This window comes from Myotis daubentonii, chromosome 6 (assembly GCF_963259705.1).
Source record: "Myotis daubentonii chromosome 6, mMyoDau2.1, whole genome shotgun sequence".
Taxonomy (NCBI): domain Eukaryota; kingdom Metazoa; phylum Chordata; class Mammalia; order Chiroptera; family Vespertilionidae; genus Myotis; species Myotis daubentonii.
The window spans coordinates 66,830,419-66,847,226 of NC_081845.1; the positions used below are offsets into that span (position 1 = coordinate 66,830,419).

At 40.8% G+C, this 16,808-nt stretch overlaps 1 protein-coding gene across 1 annotated transcript in view; it reads left to right on the plus strand.

The window, feature by feature from the left end:
* COL9A1 (collagen type IX alpha 1 chain) overlaps positions 1-16,808 on the plus strand; it is a 98,529-nt gene that overhangs the window by 12,211 nt on the left and 69,510 nt on the right. Inside the window, exons 6-10 of the mRNA XM_059701271.1 lie at positions 10,729-10,812; positions 11,537-11,557; positions 13,024-13,098; positions 13,404-13,439; positions 13,563-13,625. Of these exons, the coding sequence (XP_059557254.1) occupies positions 10,729-10,812; positions 11,537-11,557; positions 13,024-13,098; positions 13,404-13,439; positions 13,563-13,625 (279 nt within the window). The remainder of the gene's footprint in view (positions 1-10,728; positions 10,813-11,536; positions 11,558-13,023; positions 13,099-13,403; positions 13,440-13,562; positions 13,626-16,808) is intronic.

The following is a 16,808-nucleotide window of genomic DNA, read 5'->3' on the forward strand; positions in this document are numbered from 1 at the left end:
TAATTTTATTATAGAGATCCATGGACATAAAGGTAAGAAATTATATAATGACACAATTGTTCCAACAAGTACCATATAATTCTGTCATTTTGAATTGTTAAACTCTCACTGAATAATTATTTAAAAAGATATTTTATAGCATTATGACACGAATTTAAACATATATATATACACTAGGGGACAAGTGCTCTTTGGGGGAAACTAAAGAATTTATGGCTCAATAAAGAAATTATTGATGCCAATCTCTCTCTCTCTCTCTCCTATTAAATTCTAGTTACCTAACTCATGTCATGGAATGTAGCAGCGGTGATACAATGATTTTGAATTGTTTCTCTGCCCTTCTCCAAAGGGAGGAAAAAGGTTATCAGACATCTCAGTAATGGAATAGTTCAAATAACTTATTTCCAGGGGAAGAATTGTGATTAGTGTGAAGGGTAGTGTGAAATTTCTATATTCTGTGATGGACAGGAAACAATTTGTAACTGCCACATTGCTGGCCTGGCTTGTAGACACTTGAGAAAGTATTTCTTCAATGAATGAGTTATCACACCTCAAGTGTGCTGGGTCAGAAAGCCCATGGGACCACTGTTGTGCCATTTTGAAAGTTAGGCAGTCTAATCTTTGCAGAGGCACTGGAGTGCTTTTCAGACAACACTGAACTTCTGCAATACCAGGGATGAGGGGGGAAAAAAGACCTAAGGGGACTCCCTCACTGTGATGTCTATTGATCAAGTACTTGTAAAATTAATTTATTGATTCATTAGCCTTGAAAACAGTACAAGTAATTATAATTCTGAATCCTGTTGCTAGCATGCTATTAAATTACCTGATTGCCAGAACAGTAAAGTCACAATGTTATTTCATCATAGTATCGTACAGCCAATAATGTTATCGCTGTTTGTAAGTTTTCTGACAAGTCTGGTTTTACATCACCATGGAGACCAGTTAGGACCAGTTATCTTCTACTTTATTCTTTCAAGTTCAGGAAGGCAGCAAAGAACCTGGAGGCTGCTGTTACATTTTGCTGCTGGTTCACCAAGGAGTTTGTCAGTCAGTACAGTGCCAGTCGTGGGCAAACTACGGCCCGCGGGGCCTGATCTGGCCCGTTTGAAATGAATAAAACTAAAAAAAAAAAAAGACCGTACCCTTTTATGTAATGATGTTAACTTTGAATTTATATTAGTTCACACAAACACTCCATCCATGCTTTTGTTCCGGCCCTCCGGTCCAGTTTAAGAACCCATTGTGGCCCTCGAGTCAAAAAGTTTGCCCACCCCTGGTAGCCAATGGTAAAGGTATTTGAAACAGACCTGAACAATTGTTTCTTTTGTACTCACTCTGACTATCCAACAAGGAAACACAAGAGACTTAGTATATTAAGGATATAAAAATTTTCATATTTGATGATAAGGTGGTGGTGATGGTAGTGGCAAAAACTAAAATAGAACAGGGATATAGGCCAAAAAACTTTTACTTATATCTAAGGACTGACAGTGACAATGTCAAATTCAAACTCATCACCAAAATGTATTCCTCAACTATCACTCTGTTTAAGAAAAAGTAGAAATCTCTATGTAAGAAAAGCCCACTATGCTTTAAAAAAACATTTTATTACCCTTAATATACCCATGTAGTGTTTTCAAAATTCTTTCATTCCCATTAACTTATTTGATCCTTGCAATACTTTTATAAGTTAACAAGCACAGATTGGATTATCTCCATTTCTCAGTCGAAGAAGTAATCTCAAGCAGGTTTCTGAGCTTGCAAGAAACAGGGTTAGGTATAAGATTTCTAATCTACCTCATTTTCTGCTATGGCAACTAACTTTCCTCTGATAAAAAACAAAAATATGTGCAACAATATATACTTCCTTATAAAACTCATCATTTTTATTTTGGAAGACATTTGTGATTTGCATAGATTTTTTCGAATTTACTTTGCAGGACAAAATTTTTTTTTTTTAAAGAAGGAACATGTCCTCAGACATTAAACCTACTTGTTTATTTACTTAGTGAATGCGAATGTCATCATGTGCTTATATACTGGGTGTACAAAGTTAATCTCAGCCTTTATAGTCTTCAGTCTATAGAGGGTGAGGAGTTGAGATGGTAAACAATGACAATATAACACAATAAGGACCATGATAGTCAATGGAAGCACATGGGAAAAACTCCTCACAGATTAGGGCAGGGAGGCTGAGAGTGGAATTCAAGGATGTTTCCTAAAGGAGATGATGTCTAAGAGGAACCCTGGGGATGAATAAGAGTTATCCAGAAGAAGATAAGGTCTGATATTCTAGGCAAAGAGACTCTCATTTGTGAATTCTCATGTTTACCAATTCTTCCCTTTTCAAACTTTATTAGTTTTCTACACCTCTCCTCACTTTTCCAGACTAATAATCTGGGGTCCGTGAGCCACATGCAAATACAAATATTGTATTTGTTCCCATTTTGTTTTTTTTACGTCAAAATAAGATATGTGCAGTGTGCATAGGAATTTGTTCATAGTTTTTTTTTTTTTTTAAACTATAGTCTGGCCCTCCAACGGTCTGAGGGACAGTGAACTGGCCCCCTGTTTAAAAAGTTTGAGGACCCCTGCTAAGAATGGTCAAATACCCATACAAGTTCCCAGACAAAGCCCAGATGCCCACAAGTTGTCCCTTTGCCCTCTTTTATGTCCTATGATATCACCAAATTTGGCTGAAACTGAAGTTGCTGACAATTACTGAAGATTAAGTGACTACATGTCCCTTAGAAGACTTAGAGAGTGATGAGTATTGGTATCCATCTATTCTGGGAGGTAGAAGTACATTGATAGGGCACCCATTTCTCAATTTGCAGACAGCAAATAGTATCACTATGTGAGAAATTTTAAATTAAAATGAAATGTGCCAATAGCATGAAAACAACAAGGAACAGTGTATTTTTCAATTTTCTTTCATGAAATTGGATTCATTCTAATCTTTGACACTGCATTAATTGAACACTTTTTTTGGGATCAAAAAAAAGCAAATATCCCTTCTATAGGCAATTACAGATGTCAAGAGGTAGCCCTAGGAACTACTTAATAAAAAAGGCAATTGAAAACAACATTTGATGGAGCATCAATGCTAAACGACTCATTTATATTGTACTTGTTTGTGACTTTCCCCTATCTATTGTATCTTTTGTCTCTTTCCCAGTTTGAAATTGGAAAAAGAAACAATTTCAGGAGGTTTTCCTAAGGCTTGCAATGCAGCTGCTCACGTGGTCTACAACTCAAACACCTTCTCATCCTTCATGGTTATTTAGTGGCCTCAGAGCATTTTATATTTTTTCCCAATGTACTGCTGTAAGATGTTGTTAGTTTTATTTTAAAGCAATAAATCCCGTATTTCCTATTCTCCGTTGTGCCCATATTTTAGGATGGTGCCATTTATCCCACTGCAAAGCTCAGTTTCCTGGCAGCATATCATAAAAAACATGTTACTTTATGACAGGTTCTTTATTGTTCGTTGTCAGCATGATTGCCTGGGAGAGTTATTTGGTACAGCTCTATTAGAAAACAAAGTTAGCCTTTTTCCCTTTTCAGGGATGTACACTGGGGGTTTGGGCTTGTTTGAGGGAGGATAAAAGTTTATGTGACATTACAAATCCTGTGCATATTCCAAATAAAACAATGCGGAACAGGATTAATCAGACAGATAAGTGCTTTTAAAAGTATATTTCAAGTGTGTCACTCTATGTTATTTTTGTTAAATTAAGAGAAAATATGAAAGTAACTAGAAAGAATAAAATAAAAAACCCCACCCAAAAAAGTTGATGGAGGAGCTATCTGCCCTTTTCTCTACTCCATAGAATTAAATCATACTAACCTCCAAATGTAAAAACAGGGTAAGTATCATAGATGATAATATGGAAAAATCAATTATGAAGTTGTGATTAATATTGTTTCTGGTATTTAAGAAACATTGCAGGAAAGTTATTAGTGATTTAGGAAATGCATAATACCTACTATGCATAGAATCTAAACTATTAAGTTTGCTTATGAAATTGTTTTTGACAAGTACACCTTTTACAAATATGCTTTCACTCGCAAGTAATAAATAAATACAAAGAAATGGCAATGTTATTTGAACCATATTCATAGAAAATACTTTTTAAAACACTTTGATGAGACTTGATTGGAATACTTTTGAATGCTGACTGTCAGAACAATTTTTTTGGAGATAAAACCTAGCCTGCTGCATTGTAGACCATCTCAACAACATCAGCTGGGTTTTCCACCAGGTGGCAATGAAAGGGGAAGAACACACAGTAAAAGAGATGCCAACATAGGAGACGCCTGACTGGGGGAAAAGACTACAGATAACTAGAATAAAAAGAAAATAATGGTCAAACTTGTTTTTAATGGAAAATTGAAAACAGTAAATATTTTTATTGGCCGTACCTGTGCCATACTGTTGCAATTTTTAAAAAGTCAGTGCTATTAGTTTTTCTATTAAAATGTGTGTGGACTCAGGGCATAAAGAAATCTTTGTTATGTAGATTGGGTGGCTAGAAGGCAAGAAGTTAAATCAGTGGTGGTTTTCCTTCTCTTCATGTTGATTTCTGCATGGTTAGTGGTTTTGGTTACAATGTGTTGGTGTCAATAGAATCATGGGCTCTCACAGCTGGAGGAAACTGAGTGCATCTAATCCAAACCTCTCATTTTACAGGTGAGAAATTGAAACCCAGGCAGGGGAGGGGGCTTGCCCCAACTCTTCATTAAACCAGAGGAAAAATACGATTAATTCTTTTTTCACTATATTTCTTACCCACTGCTATGCATTCACTTATTAACACTAAACAACTATTTATTAAATATCTGCTAAGTTATAGGCAGAAATTAAAGCTCAGATGGAGCTTACATTCATTCTGGGGAGAAGAGATGGATACAAATGAATAAATGAGTAAATGTATAGTATGCCAGGTGGTCACAAATGCTATGGAGAAAAATGAAGCAGGAAATTGTGCCTGGAGAGAGGTCCTTATTGAGAAAAATTTTTTTAGGAGAAACCTGAAAGAGTTAAGGGAATTAGCATGTGGATATCTCAGAAAGGAGAATTCAAGGAGTAGGGAACATAGAGTGAAGAGAGACTGGTGTTCGAGCTGTCTGTTATGTTTGAGGACAGCATGGAGACCAGTGTGGCTAGAATGAGACTGAGAGAAGTAGGCAATGAGGTAACAAGATAGAGTGAGGATGGAAATATTGTGTTAGTATTTTGGATCTCCTTCTGTGTAAGATGGGAAGCTATCAGATGGTTTTGGATAGGTAATCAGAATGCTCTCATTTATAAAAAAGCATTTTTTTTTTGGTTGCTGTTTGACAATATACTGTAGAGGGAGAGAAGTACAGAACATTTAAGGGATCCTTAAGAGAAGAGGGTGGTAGTGGTGGATGTGGTGCACAGTGGGCAGATGCTGGTATATTTTGAGGGTATAGAAAACAGGATTTGAAGTAAATGAGAGAAAGCAGAATCAAGGATGACATCAATATTTTTGGCATGACTCGTTACGAATACAGAGTTGTCATTTACTGAGATGGGAAAGGCTGTGGTGACAGCAGGCATCAATGAGAATATTAGGAGTTAGTTTGGAACATCTAAGTTGATCACAATTTTAGACATCTAAGTGAGGATACTGAGCAGGCAGTTTGCTATGTTCTTCTGGAGTTCAAGAGACAGGTCCTGCTGGGACTAGAACTCTGGGACTTGTCAGCATGCATATGGTATCAAGAGCTATGGAACAAGATTAAATTACTGAGAGATGAGTGTGTAGAGAAGTCCTAGCATTGAACCCTGAAACAAACAGCCAACATTTAGAAGTTGCTGAGATGAGGAAGATTCATCTAGAGACTGAGGAAAGCAGCCTATGATATAGGAGAGAACTAGCAGATTATGGTTCTCTGAAAGTCAAGGGAAAATAGTATTTCAAGGAAGATGGAATGGCCAACCCACTCCAGTGTTGTTCATGGATAAATTAAGACGAGGACTAAGAGTGGACCATTGGATTTAGCAACCAATGAGGGTAAATTTGAGAAAAGACCGATTGGAGTAATGGGAGAAAAAGCTGAGTTGGAAAGAATTCAAGAGAGAATGGAAGGGAAAGGAATTGGAGTCAATGGATATAGACAACTCTTTTGAATTTTATATGAAGAGGAGCAGAAAACAGATGGCAGCTGAAGAGGGATGTGGCATGAGGAAGGGTGTTTTTGTTGTTGTTGTTTTAAGTGGGCAAATAACTCAGGATGCTTCAGCATAGTTCAGAGGATAACACTTCTTGATGCTATACTAGAGCAGCCTTCTTCTGCCTCAAAAGATCAGGCCCTTATTACCACATGAATCTCCTTGAAATGCCCTTTTCAATTAGGCTGCCTTTCCCCATTCCTATCTCTGTTGCAGACACATTTTAATAGACATCCAATAATCAGCTACCCAACAATGTTAAAATTCCTTAGCTTAGAATTCAAGGGGCAAAAATCTGTTTACTCTTTGCAACAGCAAATTTGATCTTTTTTTCTACATCACTTTCCACCCTGGTGCCTTGTCAGTGTCACCTCTCTTCAGAACTGTGTTACCCTCCTCTTCTTTGCTTATGAAAATCTCAATTGTTTCTGGACCCTACTCACATATGACATGTTATATGATGCCCTTGTTGATATCACATGTCAACTGCAATAGTATTTATTGTCAAAAACACTTTTTTGGCTTAGATACTGGCTTATATACTAAATATTTTTGTGTCTTCCATAGTATTGATATCAAAGTACATGAATGTATTACATAAAGATATGTTGACAAAAATGAATAAATTACTACACTCCAGGTCTGCTACCTTCAAGTCATCTGTTCTTTTTCCTTTCATCATTCTGCCTCTGCCTTCGATATGATTCAGATGATTGTCACCTATTCATATTTAACTACAATACCTAGCACTGTGTGTGAAACCACATGGCCTAGTCTACCTAGAGTTGGGGAAATTTCTCATTTCAAGGCAGCTGAGAGCTTCCAGGAAGCTTCACTTGAAGGAGGTCCCTTATGATGGTAGAAACCAACATTTTGACATAAACTGAAAAGAAGGATGAGATCTAAGAATTCAAGTATTTCTTCAAATATATGTTGCCACTGAGTAGACAGAGGCTTAATGAAACAGCTCTCTGGTTAAAAAAATATTTGAAGAGCTAGTTGTTAGGTATTTTATACTTGCAAAATTTAATCATAGTTCAGTTTGCAAACACACACACACACACACACACACACACACACACACACAAACACAAACACCCAAGCTTTGTGTCATTCTCATTAATATTGAGTGAAGTTCCATAGTCTGTCAATAGAACTCTCTCAGAAAGAAAAGATAGTTGTCTGCTATTAGTTTTTGTTTAGTTTTTATGAAGGAATTAAATACCTTATCAATTTTTCTCAACAACCTAGCAAAATAAGTAGAAATCACTCATCCTATTAAAAGAGTAGAGAGTTGGGGCCAAAATTACTTGCTTTAATGAGTTGTCAGCTGGACACTACTTTGTCTTAGGGGCTGGGATTATATCTTAGTTTCTTAAAGAAAATAATTGGATAATGCCAAACTGGGCATATATAAGGCACCTTACACTCACACAAGTCCTTGAGACATGGCAAAGTATTTTATGTTGAGAAGGATGGACTGTTTTAGGGCATTTTATGTTCTATTGAACACATTTAAAAAAATCTTTTAAAATTTCTTTGCTTGGATTTTTCAAATCTTACAAACTGTAAACTCCTTGTGGGGGTAGGGGAGAATATGTCTGGTTTCCCTGGAATGTTTCCTTTGTGCCTGGCTTATATTGGGGCTTAAAAGATGTTGTCTGAAGGACTAAATTAAAATATTTGTCAGATATATTTTGTCAGTGTGCATGCAAAGAGAAGAATGATTCCAGGTATGAAAATGAGAAACGTGTGGAAATCAGCATTTTAGATGTATAATGAAAGTGACTTTTACCAAGGAACTCTGCCAATCTTCCTTCAAAATAATTAACATGCAAATTGGAATTCATATTGCATGCCAAAAAATGGTTGTTGTAGAGATGATTATTAGTTCGTAGGTGGTGTTTATGTGGATGCACAGATGTGTTCAGAAACTTCTGATCTATGTCACACTCTGAACAACCCAGCCTGTATTCACAGATGAATTACATTTCATTCCCCCATTATCCTGTGCCACAATTGCATCTCACATATTTAAACAGGTGTGCCAATTTATCCAGAGAGAATTACATTTTTTTGAGAAAACAGCTTAATGAATCATTTTGCATTTGCAATAACTATAATTAAAGCTTCTCAAGGTGATTAAGGTATAAATTATTTTTGAGAATTAAAATGTTACACATACACTCTCCATTCCAAGTCTGAGTTACCAGTTCACAAAGGATTTAGTGAATAAAATTATGTGTGGTATCTCTTATTTTGAGAGGTAGGGAATGGAAATATATCTTTTCTTATTCTGGTAATATTTTTAAAACTGCATATAGAAATAGCTGTCAGTTTTTGGAAGAACAGTAGACATTTTGCTTCTGGATATATTTCTGTTACAAGCATGCAAATAGGAAAAGGTTTGAATTCTTATGAAAGTGTCTTAGTCTAGTTCTGAAGTTTTCTAGCAGATGTTGGAAACTAGCTTACATAGTTTTAATTTCTAGATAATTCTTTTCTATTCATCTTTAATAAATACAAATATTCAACTACCACATGCCTTGGTTACCTCCTTACAAAATTATAATAACTCATTCTGTATTATTTGGGGAGGCTGAGTAGAGAAAACTCTTATTTTAGAGTCAGGCACATTTGGAATGCTAGCTCTGCTTTTTACTAGCCATGTGACCTGTGGCAAATGATTTAACCTCTCTGCTCCACTTCACCCCAGGTGTGATCTGCTTCAAAGAGTTGTTTGAGGCACTGCCAGGTAATTAGTATTCATTAATTAAGGAAAAGGTTTGTTCCATTCTTTCTTTTATCTTCCTTTTAAAATTCCCACTGCAATTTAGAACAAAACAAAATCTCTCCCAAACAAACAAAACTATTCCAATAAAAAGAGTGTTTGATGAAAGTAATTTTCTTACCTGCAAGACATTGTGTCTTTGGAAAGCCGTTCTTTTGAAGGATGTTAGTATATTATTAAATAATTCAAACCATGAAGAAACAGATAATTATCATACAATACACAGACAAATTTCCATCTTAAGATATGTCTTGATTTAGCAGCTCACTTTCTTTTCATCCTACTTAACTCATTTTTCCAGATGTCCACATTTTCTGGAGAAAAGGCATGGTAAGGTTGAGAGAAACAAGAATAATGGGGAAAGAGGACTCTAGGACATTAGAATCATGTAAGAAGAGGGATCAATGCAAAAATGTGAAAGTTTAATGTCTTATTTTGACCTTTTATAAGGGAAAACTTCATTTTGTTGAACTTTCCATTCATTGTGGGTAGAAGGGAAAGACTTTATCCTTCATCCTCTCCAATTCTGGTCCCCCATCCAGTAACTTCAACTCTGGAAGATCCGTAACAGTGAAAAAATGTATCCAAGTTAATTCTAGACCCAGCAGCTCTAGAGTCAACTTGGCAGGTGGGGTGGAGTACAATTCATGATTGAATTAAAAAAGAGATAATGTTTAGATTTGGAACGTGGACACTTAACTAGACATCAACATAACGCCAGAGGAATCAATTGACCAAGAAATATGGGTCTGACTTGAAATGCCTAGCAAGGAACTGTCTCAGTTTAAGAGAAGCCAGCAAGGCACAGATTGGCATGCTTCTTGTGGAATACACCTGTGTGTGTGTGTGTGTGTGTGTGTGTGTGTGTGTATGTGTGTGTTTCCCTCTTGTCTCCCAAGGCTCTCAGATTCAGATCTGGCCACTCTTCCTTTGGCCTGTATCTTTTTTGTTCCACTCTGTTTTCTCCCTTAGCACCTGCTAAAATGTAAGAAGTTGGATTTCAAGTGCTTAGAATTTTATATCTCTGCAACCAATGACTAAAATTATACCAAATCTGAATGTTTTTTTTATTATGTTGCTTTCCCCCTGAGTCCTAGATTTCCCTCTCATTCCCACCATTTCTGATCCTTCCTATTTCTATTTCAACCTGTGACCACTCCATGGAGGATGTCTTCTCTAGTGTGCATATTTCTTCGAGGATCCGATTTTCTTTCCTCGGCTTTATTCCTGGGTGCCACCTCATTGGCTGCCTGTCCTTAATCTTCTCCCATATTAACTCTTAGCACATATGTTCTCTGTGGAGTTCAGTAGGCCTGGGTTCCAATTCAGCCTCTAAGTCTTACTGGCTTGTGACTAGGACATTTCTTTGTTCTCTCCAGTCTCATTTTAATAGAATGGACTTCTTGGGGGGGGGGGGAGGAGGGGTTGTGGTGAGAACAGAAATAGAAAATCAGTGCCCAGCAATCGGTTTCCTGCCTAGGCTATGCTGGAGTAATGCAGAGCTGAAGACATCTGCATCCAATGATCAGAGATATTTGGGATTCCAGCCCATTTCCAGTGGAAATTTATATTCAAGGGACAATGAAAGTCCTGGTGCACCGAGATCAACCAGTTCAAGTTGGTCCCCAGTCACTTAGCAATTGGACCACACTTACCAACTCACCTTTCTCTTAAATGACCTGTTTCTGTTCTCCAAAAGAACCTGCACTGACTGTCTGCTGTCTTTGTTCAGTTTGAACTTCAATGGATGCTGATCCATTGTGACCCACTTCGACCCAGCAGAGAAACTTGCCATGAGCTCCCAGTCAGGATAACGGTGAGTCCCTTTGACCATCTGCCCCTTCCACCCCGCTGATGCCTCTCCATCCTGCCTTCCATACTCTTTCTCCAAAAAGTCTGGGCTTAGCTGTACCCATCGGATAGATATTAAGGAAGCACAGCCTGGAGGGGAGAAACCACCCAGGGGTATCTGATTCTGCCTTTGGTCGCTTACTCCCTCCCAAAACGCTCCTGCAAGAAAGCTGAGAGTCTACTCGCCGCCCACCAAGGCGCACAGGCCACCCGAGGAGGCTCTGAGGACAGCCAGTGGCAGCAATGGGCCCGGTGGGCGGGGGCAGAGCCTGTGTGGTTGGGGAAAGGGTTAAGGGGACTGTTGTCATTTTATCCGTCCCCCGGGCCGGGCCGAAAGCTCTCCTCCAATCCCCAGGACCCTCTCCAGGGCCATTCATAAACCGGAGGAACGTACGCCTCCCCCGCCCAGGCACCTTTGCAAACGCTAATCCCGGGGGCGCTTTTTGCGGGGAAGAAGTACCACTCTGTGCGGTGGGTCCCGAACCCGAGCCGGGTGGCGGAGGCACAATCGGTCCCGGGGATTAGTAGAGGGTGGTGGGCATGGCATGGACGACGCGGGACCACGGTGCCCTAGGGCTGCGACTGCTGCTGTCAGGGCTCTGCTTGTGCGCGGCTCAAGTAAGTTGTGTGAGAGTTTGGGGCGGGGGCGGGGCGCCTTCTCACTTTCTCCCCATCTTTTTCTCCACCAGCCCAGCCAGGCTCCGGATCAGGTAAGCTGGGGGCGAAAAGTGTTTGCATTTTCCCAGCGCACACGGGGGAAGGTGGGGGCGCAGCTGTTGAGGGAGCGGTAGGGAGGGCTCGGAGCATCCCCAGGGCTGAAGGCGGCGTATTAACTCCAGCCCGGAGCACCTGCAGCAAGTACCATGGGAATCGGGGACCCCAGGTGACCCATCGGTCCGGGAAAGGACACCTTCTCCCACTTGGGACCTAACGCTGCGGGCTCAGACCCTAAAGGCCCTCGGTGTCTCCAGACTCGGCTTTAATTTTTAGCTTGGTTTCCTCTTACCTGCCCTTCTCTCCCCTCCCCTCTCCTGGACACAGCCAAAAGGGAGCCGGGGAAGATGGGGATTCAGGCCAGCGCCCCTAAACCTCCCTCTCCCGCTCCTGCATCCCGCGGGTGCAGCTCTAAGCCGTGCGTCCTGCGAGTGGTGCCCGTGGCCCGGGGTTTGGCACTGGGCAGCCTTGGCGCCCATAAACATTTCAGCAACTTCCCAAAGGCACCAGCGTGGCCTCCCTCCCGCGCCGGGGGCGGAGGAGTCCAGCCGAGGTTTGAGGTTTCACTTACAAAGACCCCATTGTAACCTGTCTGCTCATTGGAGTTTAGAAAAACAAAGTTTTCCTTGATGAAAGAAGCTCTTTTTTTTCTTTTTTTAAATTTGAAAGGGTGGAAAAGTCCCCCACATTCCCTAAGCAACATGCTCACACTATTTCAAAGGCCACCCTTCCCTCGTCCCTCCAGCGCCCTCAAAGCTTAGCTGCTTGCAAGCGATAAGCCGGGACACTCCGTAGGGTCAGTCTGAAATTTGGTGTCGTTTTGAAGCAAGGTGCAAAGACCTCATGCAAAAGGGTGTCCCTGCAGGTGAATCTGAAATGAGGCCGGGCGCTCGCTGGGTTTCAGGGACCTTCTGCCCACTCCTCCCCAATCTTTTCCTCAAGAGTATTGCCCTCAGATTTCTACGGGGCTAGAGAGATTTACAAAAACGATATTGTAATCCATCTGATATAGAGTACCTCCAGTCTTAGCTGTTCCATTTTAGTCCAAACACTGACTTGCAATTACTGATTCAATCAAGGTATCCAGTGACCACCATTTTCATGATTGAATCCTTTAAAGAAAAAAAAAAATAGACATCAGGCCCTGCCTTCCTCCAGACCCCCTTTTGGTTTAGTGCACTTTTTAGGGGTGAGGCCCTAGGACCCCTCCCCCACTTTGGCGCTTCCATGCTGCTCGGACCCCACTGTTCAGCCTCGTTCAGAAAGTGGCAGAGCCCAAGCAACCTGCGCAGCTTGAAGTCTGATACATTTTGTTATATTGGGTTTCAAAACCCGGCCTCCATGGGGGGGGGGGGGGGGGAGTTGTCCTTGCCCTGCGGAGGTGGGGGCCTCAGGACATGGCCCGGTTTCTCCTTGTTGCCTAATGTGTTCCCTGACCCGTGGTGTGTGCTGTTTTTGTCAGAGAGGTCCCCCCGGCGAGCAGGGTCCCCCGGGGCCTCCGGGCCCCCCTGGAGTTCCTGGCATCGATGGCATCGACGTAAGTTTCTATCTCCAGCCCCTCTGTCTTCCAGTCCTGCCCTTTCCTACCCTTTCTCCAGCGGCTCCCAGGTTGTGTTTTGAGGGGCAAGTTGCTCCCCAGCCAAAGGCGGGATCGGACAGTTGGGGGTTGGATCCTAGAAGATTCGGGATTTTCGGAGGGAGGAGGCAGTTGTCCCCAGTGGTCACGAGCTTCCATTGTTTACCTTGTTTCTGTCCCCATCTGTGTGGTGAACGTGGGTGGGATTCTCTCAGAGGGTCCCAGCATCTCAGTGACGGCTCTTTCCTTCTCTCCTACGCCTCCAGGGTGACCGAGGTCCAAAGGGTCCCCCAGGCCCCCCGGTAAGTTGATCAGCACGTTTGCACTCCACCTGGTCCCTTTAGATGTGGTCCAAAGGGTCTCAACGTTGCACTTTTTTCTCTCCCTGCCTCCCCCGCCCCCCGCTCCCCCTTCCCCCTACGCAGGGTCCTCCTGGAGAACCTGGAAAACCGGGAGCTTCTGGCAAGCCTGGCACGCCTGGCGCTGACGTGAGTAGGCGTGTGTGTGTGTGTGTGTGTGTGTGTGTGTGTGTGTGTGTGTGTGTGGTGTGTAGGGGAGGAAGGAGGAGGGAAGGAGGAAGGGGGAGACTTAGTGCTGGGAGGCGGTAGGCCTAGTTGGAACAGGACTGTGGCTGTGAATTTGCCTGGCCGACTTGGAGGCAGCAGCTTTCTGCAAAGAGGCCTGCGAGGGTGAAGCTCCCGCATACCTCGAGGCTCTCTGGGGACTGCACGCAGCGCTGGCATTTCCAACTTTCAGAAAACAGCAGTGGTACCGGGTTCCTGGCTCAGACAGTCCATTCTCGGCTCACCTTCTGCACTCTCGGCCCCACTTGAGGGCACAAGGGGTGCTGGGGGAGATGGACGCCTCCTGGTCTCTGCTGGGGCTTCGCAGCACGCTGTAATTGCTCTTGTCCTTTTACTGCCACTCCCTAGATTAATTCAGAAAAACAACCGCAGGCAGGGAAAGGGGCAGAGAGAAAAAAGAAACTGGGGTTGAGGGGAGGGCCGGAAGTGCGTGGGGGGTGCCTGGGGGTGGGGCAGGGGCAGGGGAATGGCCAGCACACATGGAATAGGAAATTCAAAACTAGTTATCTCTCTTTCCATGGGGTTTTCTTTGATAAAAATAAGCTGGCTAGGGTCGCTTGAAGAGAAACCAGCAACCCTTCCCCAATATACCCATCTCCATACTCCCTTCCCCCATCTGCAGGAAGCTCAGATACTGAGTTGTATGGTGAACCTAACCCTGAATAATATCTCTTCAGAGAAAGATTACTTCAGGACTGTCAGCTTCTCCCGTCTTTGGGCACTTGGCTCATGCTGACTGAGTTCCCAGTGCAGGCCAGTCCTGGGCTTTGTGATTGAGACACCAAATGGAGAAGGAGATGTCATCTCTTCTCAGAGGACAGACAGTGGTGCATCCAAGTTATCCTTCAAGTTATCACTTTAGGTCGTTTCCCCAAACTAAAGACTTTCCTGACTCACAGAAAGCACCTGAAAACCTATGATTGCAATTTCCAAGAATGTTTGATTTGATTTTAAGACAAATCCTTCATTTTGAGAAAAGCAAAATAGGAAGATTTCAAGTTAGTAAGATGTGCTTTCTTTATCCAGATTATTACAATGAGGACATTTGTCTATGGTGTTTATGCTTTAGGAGATAGACTTTGTTTTACATTTCAAAGCCTCTAGTTTGAACTTTCTATGTATGTAGGCAAAGTGATAGTGTGTGAGGCCCCCAAGGATGAATATTTGGAGAATGCAAACTGAATATCAAATTAATATTTGCATAATATACTAACACTCTGAATGACTTGAAATAGTCTCATAATAAAAAAGTCCAATACATATAAGACCACTAAAAAACTAGCAGCCCAATATAGGTTGGATTTATTTCTGCATTTCTTTGAAACTTTGATTTGACTTTTGTGTGAAAAGAAATTTTATGATTGAATTATTATTATTATTGCTGTTAGTATTATCATTATTAATTTTTTGGTAGTTGAAGCACCTGAAATCTTCTCTTGCTATTGAGTTGCAATAATCTCAGACAGAGGGCTAGACTTCTCTGTACCTTAGTTTTATGGTCTTATGTCGCATGCTCAACAAATTCTTCATTTTTTACCATAATGTCAGGAAGACAATACCTAGTTTTGCTTTATAATTTCCCTACATAAATAGACATTTTGGATAAACAAATGGAAGTGCTTTAAAATCTTCAAAAGTAAATGTAAATAGCAATTACACGTATATTTTTTCTGTGTCTATAATTGCAGTACTATAGTACAGAACAAACCGGATTTCCAGAGTTAAAAAATGTAAGAGTAAGGCTTCTTAGTACCTTTCTTCGTTCCTGGGAGGCCTTTAGGGAGAGTCTGATGAGGGCATTGAGTCAGTCTTCTGGGAGTGAGAAGGAAAGCAAGAGAAAAAGAGAAAGGAAGAAGAAAAAAAGTAAGAAATCCATCTATGCGCCAGTATTTTAGGCATTTCCTAGAACTAAGCAAAATATTAACTATACTAATTCGCATTTTTCTCAAGCACCCTTGCAAACTTTATTTCCTTTAACGTTACAACAATCTGGAAAGCAGGTTTGGCTAATATTATTCTCCATAGATAAGGACATTGAATAATTATGAGGACACTAGGTTCCTTAGAGACCTAGAGTTCTTTGGTGGCTAAGAAAGAAACCAGATTTCTTGAGTTTTAGACTTACTCTCTTTCTAGATAGTTTTGCTTTATTCAGATACAAATGAGGTTCTTAAATAGATGAATAATCAGAGAAAAAGAGTAACAGTGAATTTTTAGAATCTGAATTACTAATGAAAAGTGATATGGATAATTCAATGGATAATAAAAATAATTTATAATTGATATTTTGTAATTATTTATAAATATTTCTATGGTTCTTATTTACCACTTTTTGAAATGGAGCCACATGAGACTTATAAGATTCTTAGCCAAAAAATTTTCTTACTCCACCCTTTGTCTCATTTGACATTTTAAACAGGTCTTTTACTCTAAATTTTTTCTTTACATTGAGAATAAAGAAATATCAATAACTAGATCAGAGTTTGCTGTTTGTTTGTCCCTGGACATAGGGAAGTAGGAAAGCGTCAATAATGTTTTCGTGATAGGTGAACCTGAGTGTAGTTGTAGGACCGTAAACTTCCAATCTCTGTCTTCTGCTGTTTGGTTCATTGCAAAGTTGTATTTTTTTTTTTTTTGCATTTAGTTAACATTACCACATGTTAACATTACCAGATGATGTTTAGAAGAATTTGAAAGGAACATGGTTAAAGGTAATTATCCTAAATTAAGTGGATTTTTAAAAATATATTTTACTGATTTTTTACAGAGAGGAAGAGAGAGGGATAGAGGGTTAGAAACATTGATGAGAGGGAAACATCGATCAGCTGCCCCCTGAACACCCCCTACTGGGGATGTGCCTGCAACCAAGGAACATGCCCTGACTGGAATCGAACCTAGGACCCTTCAGTCCGCAGGCTGACGCTCTATCCACTGAGCCAAACTGGTTAGGGCTTAAGTGGATTTTTGACAGAAAAAAATAAAAAGTCATGGAAACTATTATGTCTGGAGTCTCCAGACCTGAGTCATTGGAATTCTGGAGGAAATATAATCAAGGGCTGATATTCCTTGTGCTTCCTGCCAAACAGC